Source organism: Semicossyphus pulcher, unplaced genomic scaffold (assembly GCF_022749685.1).
Source record: "Semicossyphus pulcher isolate SPU_LCO1_2020_fin unplaced genomic scaffold, fSemPul1.0.p SCAF_13, whole genome shotgun sequence".
In the NCBI taxonomy this organism is placed as follows: Eukaryota; Metazoa; Chordata; class Actinopteri; order Labriformes; family Labridae; genus Semicossyphus; species Semicossyphus pulcher.
Genome location: NW_027211637.1, coordinates 2,893,063 through 2,901,313, shown reverse-complemented (window position 1 = coordinate 2,901,313; position 8,251 = coordinate 2,893,063). Strand labels below are relative to the sequence as shown.

The window sequence follows — 8,251 nt, the reverse complement described above, 5'->3', positions numbered from 1 at the left end:
ATGAGCGCGTGGGCTTTTTACTGTCAGAAGCCTGGAATTACTGTGATTATGGATATCCTGTGTTTGCTGTGGATTCTGCCGTCGGTTTGGGCTGTCGAAGGTAAGCCGGTGCTGAACTCTCTGTGTCAGTGTGAATGGATGAATGAGTGCAGACGGAGCGGAGCGCAGAGCGACAGGGACGGCAGCTCCATCATTAATGCAGAACCACAGACTACAGGTTTAACAGAGAGTGAAGAAGTGTTTGATGGAGCTCTGTGCTGTAGAGACTGCAGACATGTTAGCAGGCTGGACCGGAATTAATCTGCTTCTCTGCCGTTTAATGTTTATTTGACATCATGAAACACGGCCGGGAAAATGATCGACTAATATTGTTCATCGTTTTTGTTAGATCAGCGCGCCGTTAGGTCAGAGCACACTTGGGCTGGTTGTGTTCAGCCTGTAAACTGTGAGTCTCTGCAACATGTGTGCAAATACACTGCTATGCAAAACGTGCATGCATTAATATGTGTAAATGTTACTAAACAGTGCATAAAGTCAGTGTTTGATCTGTGGTTGAGTCTGGACTCATTTTGCGCTGATGATCCTGCAGGATTCAGCTCAGTTAAGATACCAGGCAGGCAGAGCGAGTAGAGACCAGAGCACTTATGGATATTGAACATGTAAAGTAATGTACCTGCTGTATTAACCAATGCATAGGCTCTTTAAAAAACGTTATCATTATTATTTTTGTATTCGGAAATCATAAATCTATTTTTAACCTCTCTTGATCAACCTCACTGACCTGCGGTGGGTCGGTCAGTACAGGCTGATGCTGAGCAGCCGGGCGGTGGACATCTGCCTAGATCTGTTGAAGTGCAATATAATGTACAATCCCGCCAGAATATTTCCATTTGCAGACATGTTGCAGCCATAAAAATAGAGTTGTGGGTTTGAATGTTCCTCAGTGGAAATATCAGGTCACTTATATTAAGAACTGGAACAAAATGATACTTATGTGTATGATAGTATGATGCTAACAGGCTTAAAGCCTGTTAAAGGGGAAAAAAGGATTTTAATTTGATGTTAAGAGGCCAAAAATTAACCTACTATGTCGATAGTACAAAGTATTGCATTTTGGTTTATCAGCTATAGGTACTGGTGAGATCTGGATGATATCTATTTCTTTAGTCTTACTTTACGTCTCCAACTCACAGAGAACTTTCTCACAGTTAAGAACACAATCCAGTTTCTGCTCTGAAACACCTGAAGGCCAGGTAACAAGCAGTGTGCCACGAAGATCAACTGCTGACACATTAAACTAGTTCATACGTCTCTGCTGGACATGCCTGCACTAAACATGATGTGTAGTTTGTCACTGAGTTTATTATGACCCATGTTTAGGTTTAAATTAAGGCGTTGACCTCTAGTGGTGGTAGTAATGACGTCGGGAGCAAAGGGGGTCAGCTAAAGTACTTGAGACCGCAATTTGAGTCCTGTTTGAAATCTTTACATTAACCACTTTCGAGTAACGTCTGTAGCGTCACTTACATCACGTCGTAACTTACCCATGTAAGTAATTTAAGTGCCGTAACTTTGATGCCTGAGCCGAACCAAATTGTGTTTGTTTCATAAACACTAACCACGTGATCGTCTGGTACAAACGTGTAGTTGACAGACGTGTTGCCTGATATAACACTCAAGTTGGTCATAGAAGAGGATAAGAAACAAATGTCAGTCTGTCTAAGCATCTTTGGTTTTTAGAATTCCCAAACATGATATTATGTCCATGATCGTTCAAGCATAAGCTCTTTGTCAGCATATTATCAAGAGAAATATTGAACCTACTCAGAGGATTATTCAGTGGTTACAAAACAGTCTAGTTTTAATACCAAGTCATCCACACGACCTACAAAAAGAAGGCCATCAGCAGGGGAGTGACTGTTTCTAACAAGTTATTCCGGGTGCCTCTTTTGGTGGAGCGATTTACGAAACACAGACCAAAGAGCGTTTTGTTATATTTTGTAGCAGAGATTCATTGAGAGTAGTTCGTAACCCTTTAAAACAAAGCAGGGGGAAATATTTCTGTCGAGGATACTTCACACTATCGTACAGGACAGGATCAGCAATAGGGGTGGGTATAAAGAAATGCTATTTGTTGGTACCGGTATGTGATCAGTACAGAAAGTACCGATAAGCTCATAGACAAAGAGTGCTCCTATCGGTATTTAACGTTAACATTCTTTCTTATTTTAATTTGTGTTCATTCAATCATTACATTCCAGCGTAGCTGCCATCCGTCCCTTAGTGATGACGCAGCTGCTGGTGTCAGGCAGTGACGTTGTGTTCTTGTGGTCTCATGTTGGAGGAAGTCTAGTAGGTCTCTCTGGCGGACAGAGCGAAGCGTTTGATAGTTTGGGCTCACTTTACCGAATTAAATCATCTTTGTGCAATTTATGCAAAAAGGTGGCTAAAGAGGGTAACACCAGCAACCTCACGAAACACAAGTTCAACAGTCTATAAATCTGAATCAGTGCAGCATGTTTGACTGCTTTAGCAAAGTGGCTAATGCTAACGCCGTTGCTAGTACGTCCTCAGTGCAGACTCTGAGTCCCGGTGGCTCCGATGGCAACGCTGCAGATGGGATTAGCCGTACTACAAAAGCAGTTAAAACACATGGTTCTTATAAATAAGCGTGTAGTTACTCAGTCACTGTTGTTAGCTAGCTTCAGTTGTTAGTACTTCTAAGTTATGTTCCAGTTTAATCCATAGACAGCGTCAGTCAAGCAGCAGCCCCAGCTTCGTCTGCAGTGGGTAACGTTGGCAGGAGTCAGAAGTTAAACCCATCGTCCATCGCTGAATGAGGGAAAATGAACAAACCGCAGAATGTCCCAGAGCCGTCGCCATGGTTACTGTAAAAGATTTACTTCACCAAAGAGGAATCCAGTTGTTTTAGGTACACTAGTGTGCCCAAGTGTGAATTTTGAGTTGCCATGACAGCCAGAAAACTATGTTTGTATTGCTTATGATTGTTACTGTCACTACATTTACTGTTAATGTTAACTGTTGTTACTGCAGGGAGAGGACCGCAGCTCTTGACCCCAGTTACAACCCCCCTTCCAGAGGCACATTATCAGACACCCTCATAAAGACAGGTCTTTATTGTTTCCACCAAATAATGGAGAGGAGTATCGATAAGTATCAGTATTGATAAGCGGTATTGGTATCGATAAAATCCTAACAATACCTATTCAGCAAAGAGATAAAAAGCAGAGAATGGACTGGAGACCATCCATCCATCCATCATCTATATCGCTTATCCTGTTCAGGGTCACGGGGGGCTGGAGCCTATCCAAGCTGTCATTGGGCGAAAGGCAGGGTACACCCTGGACTGGTCGCCAGTCAATCACAGGGCTGACACACAGAGGCAGACAAACTTTTGCACTCACACTCACACCTACGGGCAGTTTAGGGTCGCAATGAACCTAGCGAGCATGTCTTTGGACGGTGGGAGGAAGCCAGAGACCCCGGAGAGAACCCACGCATGCACGGGGAGAACATGCAAACTCCACACAGAAAGGCCAAACCGGGGTTTCAACCAGTGATCTTCTAGCCGTGATGCAACAGCGCTAACCACTGCACCGCCTTCTTGCCGACTGGAGACCAATATAGCGTAAAATAAACAGTGACGGGTGAAAATAAAAGTCAAGTTGTGTTGGACAGATTGCAGGATTTGAAATCCAAAGATGTTTGGGACACGATGCGTACTGTTTTTGTGAACCAAACCAGGCCAAATCTACACAGACTAAAAGTTCCTCATAGCTGTTTTAAAAGAGGTCAAACTGGATTTTAACACGGGGCAGGCCCTCATAAAAGCCGGGGTCACAAGATTATATAAACATGCTGCGGCTGTCTTGGTTTTCATTGTGCCTCAGTGTTTCATATTAGCGAACACATTTATAATTCAGCACAAAGGCTGTCACACAGACGGCCGGGGCCTCGGGCCTCTGAGACTCGCTGCACTTGCACCCACTTTGGTTTATTCACCAGCTTTTTGTGACTCTGCTGCTGTTACTGTGCAGACAGACGTCACGTTTGACAGATCAGAGTCCTCTCAGTCCACACTGCAGCGGTGAGATTGTACAGTATTGATGATGGATGATTTTCCACCGAGCTGCACACAGGCACGGAGAACCTCCGCCTGCGGGTCACTCTCTGGATTAGATCTGAATATTAGCAGGATTACTTTAAAATCCCTCAAACTGTATTTAAACACAAAGCATTACCAACGAGCTTTTTTGGGAAGTCAGATTTAAAGCGGCAGTTCTCCAGTTTTACACACGAGATGAGTTTATTCTCGTGGTTTGCACTGCTAAGCCTGAACCGACTGTTGTGTGATGTCTTCTGTGTGGGGGAAAAACTCAACAAAATATTGAGAGTATTCTCAAAGATTATAAAGTCAAGAAAACACGTCGACTTCTAAAACAGAACTTATCTGTCTGCAGCTGTTTGACCGGCATGTTTGTCTCTGTGCAGTGGCAACGACACATCGTACAGATGTGGATAGTTGAGGACTTGGTTTATCAGCTCAGAACTTTCTGCCATTGTTGTCCCTGCTGCTGTGTTGACCCTGTCACATCCCCTCTGCCTCTACACTGCCCCCACTGCTCATGCACAGACTGCATCACGCGTACGCTCCAAACAGACGCAGAGAACGTGTAGTTAAAAACAAGTATATCTCATGTATAATTTCCAGTTTGATAATCAGTAGATTCATAAAAGTCTGGTGCAGGCAGGACTGATTGTTCTTCTTCATTTTTTACTTTAATCCAGCAGAATTTCAGAGATCTTTGCGATTTGTGACTTTATAATGAATTAATCCATAAATTAGTGGGTTGTGTGGTACTTTTTCCTAAATATTACCCCCATTAAAGCTCTTATAGCCATCATAGCAAACAGACTGATTTCACAAAAACAACGAGCTGCATGAGAGAAGCCATCAGGAGATTATTTTTAGATGAGCAACATGTCTGTCAGACTGTACCTGATGTACATTAACTCTGTTCTGCATCCATGAACATGCACACGAGTCACAGTGGAGTAACTGGAAGTGAATTACTGTAACATTACACAAGAAATGAAACGTGCATGTCGTGCTACTTAAATACAGAGTATTTTCTGACTCTCACTGACCCTTTTAATAGAAAATAAGACATAAACTGTGTGAAGTATAAAATCCCCGTCTCACTGTTTATAGTCACGACTGCTTGAATCAGGCTCAGGACGGTTATTTGAGGCTGTTCACAGCTTCTCTCTCCGGCTCCGAGCCAAATGGTTTATTTGCCTTCATCAGAGGACAGTCTGCTCCAGTGATGATGAAGAGCTGCGGGGCAGGAAAGTTTTCTCAATCCTTCACTGCACATGAGCGTCATCCCAGCCCGATGCTAACAGTGTTGGTGCAGTTAAATGTGCTCATGTGCCTGAAACGATTTCTTGTAACATCCCCTCGTCCTCTTCGCTGATCTCTGGCCTGTTTCCTGGAATCACTAAACAGTCTCTGACCAGAAATATATGTGCACGTGTGTGATACTTTTGCTGTGGATCTAGCTCCAAAGAATGGTTCTTCATCCTGCAGCATACAGTCAGATTTTAGAGCCTGTGTTGGACGAAAGCTCCATAAAGAAATGATTCTCCTGGTTTGGTGTTAAAGGACTCGCCTGCTCAGAGTCCTGACCTCAGGCACATCCAACGCCTTTGAGACAGATCACCAACACCAGTGCCTGACCTCACTGACACTCTCATGTCTCTTGAATTGAATCCCTGCAGCAGATTAAACATCAGAAGGAAATCCTGACACCTGAAGAGTGAAGAAGAGGTCTTTCCTGTTGTGCAGGAAGTTCAGGAATATTTGGAGAGGGCTTCTACCCTGTATATTTTATTTTATTATTTTACTTTCTAGCTTTATTTTCTAGTTTAACTATCTTTTAAAGAAGTTATTAAGTTATGCTGCTTTGATAAAGTAATCAAAGTACAGATGCTCCGTCTTTGATGCAGCAGCTCTGGGTTTGACTCTGACCCTTTGCTGATAAAGACCAGCGTATTTCTAACAGCTTCTTAAAACAGTTTGCTGACTGTGCTTTTATACCTGACGGAGGACGTCTCTGCAGGAGCTCACTCACCTTGGGTGTTAATCCAGGTTTTTCGGGACAGCCGGGAGACTCTAAATCAGAAATATAAAGTAGGGGAGCCAGAGTAGAGCTTTAAAGGTGATCAAAAGAATTTTAAATTTCGTCATTTAATAGTACCAGTGCAGAGGCCAACAGTGCTGTGATGACGTACGTGGTGTAAGTCACACATTACATCATGTTGCTCTACGTTGCAAACAAATATGGGCCTTTTTATCCTGAGGTCATCCACAGTGATGTGAACTGATTTCAGTAAATATCATGAGCATTAGCAAATCTAATAAGCAACTTCATGTTGAAGAAACATCTGTTAACATCACATGTTTTGTGCTTTACATATCCAGATTTGACCCGTTCCCACTGGGAGGGATGGCTAAAGCTAGGGATGCAGATATTGTCGGCATGTTATCGGTATCTGCAGATTATGGCTTGAAAATGACATATCGGCCGATGCCGTCATTTTTATGCCGATATTTTCCGCAGATAAAACTTTAAAAGCTTTAATAATGACTAATTCCTCAATGATTCTCTAAAAAAGCTTGACGTAATGCTACGACGTTAACTCGGCGCGAGTGTGCGGCCCACTGCCTGAGCAAAGTCAAGTTAATGTTGACACATTCTCATTTTACCCGACTTAACAACATCAAACACACCGACAAATACACTCACAGCCAAAGCCGACGCTAACAGAGTGTAACATAAACATCAGTGCAAAACTAGCTTACATATTCATGGATGCACACAAGATGAAAAGAGTCCGTCGGCGATCACTGATGTCTCCGTAGTAGGTGCAGGCAATAAGTCCGGGCACGTCTCCCTCGCTGCCGTGTTTCTGGGGGATGCTGCATTCAGGTGCGCTCAGAAACGTGAGTGACCTTTTGTACAGCGCCTCTTCCGTCAAGTGTGAGGAAGGGTGCAAGATGCTTTATGTCAGCTATTGGCCACTAAATTAAGAGTAGGCATGATATCAGTTTCACTACAAGGCAGACTTGATGTTCTCTGCAATTAGGAGGAAAAAAACATGCACTTAATTTATCGGTATCGCAATCAGCAAAAAGTGTTGGAAAATATCGGCATACCGCCAAAAATCCAATATCATGCACCCTGAGCTAAAGCTGTTAAAAAAAGATTGAAGTTGTAGTAAAGTTAAATATTTTATACTTTGAAGTCATAGATTAATAGATTAATAGTATATATTTAAGAGCAAAGTGAGGATGAGAAAGGATCAGCTAACCTACATGGAAACAGTGTGAAGTATTTGACCTCTCGTGTTTCTGCTGCCGTCTCTTCACTGCTTTATTGAAGTCCTTTCAGCACTGACAGCTTCATATATCCAGTCAGCACCGGCCTTTACAGTCGCCTTTCTCTGCTGGGCTTCCCCTCTCCTTTCATCCACACACACCACTGTTTTTACCTGACTGGGCACATTCACACAGCGGAGCGCAGATGTTACGGGCACGCTGCTCGTCACGCCTCCTCTCTGCCTCTCTGCTGGAGGTGTATTACGCCTAATTGTCTCTTACCAGCCGGTGTTGTTGCTGCCAGTCACACTGTGTCGTCTGTTCACGAGACGCTCACACGGAAACGGGAGCCGCGGCTGAATGATAATTGTTTCCCTCACAACAGGAAGTCGTGTGGTTTGATACAGAGCACGGTGCTGAGAGGAAACTCCTCCAGGAGCAATAACGGGATGAATAATTCAGAGCTTTTAATACGAAGCCTGATGAGAAGACAGGCAGAGTCGTTTTTATTGAAGTCAGAAATGCCGTTTCAGCTCGACTTTAAATGTAAATATTTGCTGTTTTTCTTTCTCATTTTTGACAGTAAATAAAGAGTCTTTGGGTTTTTGGACTGTTGGTTGGACAAAAGAAGCGATGTGAAGACTTTAAATTGAACTCTGGGAAAATTGTGATGATTCATTTTCAATATCTTTATCGAGAGCAAACAACTAATCAATTAATAGTGAAAGACGATTAATTTATAATATAAATAATGCTTAGTGCAGCCCTATTTCCCACCAATTCTGACAGTCTGACGTGTCTTTATAACTTGTGTTAAGAAATCTATGTATCTTAATTTTTACTTGTATG

General features: G+C 42.9%; 1 protein-coding gene across 1 annotated transcript in view; it reads left to right on the top strand.

The window, feature by feature from the left end:
• ephb2a (eph receptor B2a) overlaps nucleotides 1-8,251 on the top strand; it is a 43,382-nt gene continuing 35,131 nt past the window's right edge. Inside the window, exon 1 of the mRNA XM_069660260.1 lies at nucleotides 1-100. Within this exon, the coding sequence (XP_069516361.1) occupies nucleotides 1-100 (100 nt within the window). The remainder of the gene's footprint in view (nucleotides 101-8,251) is intronic.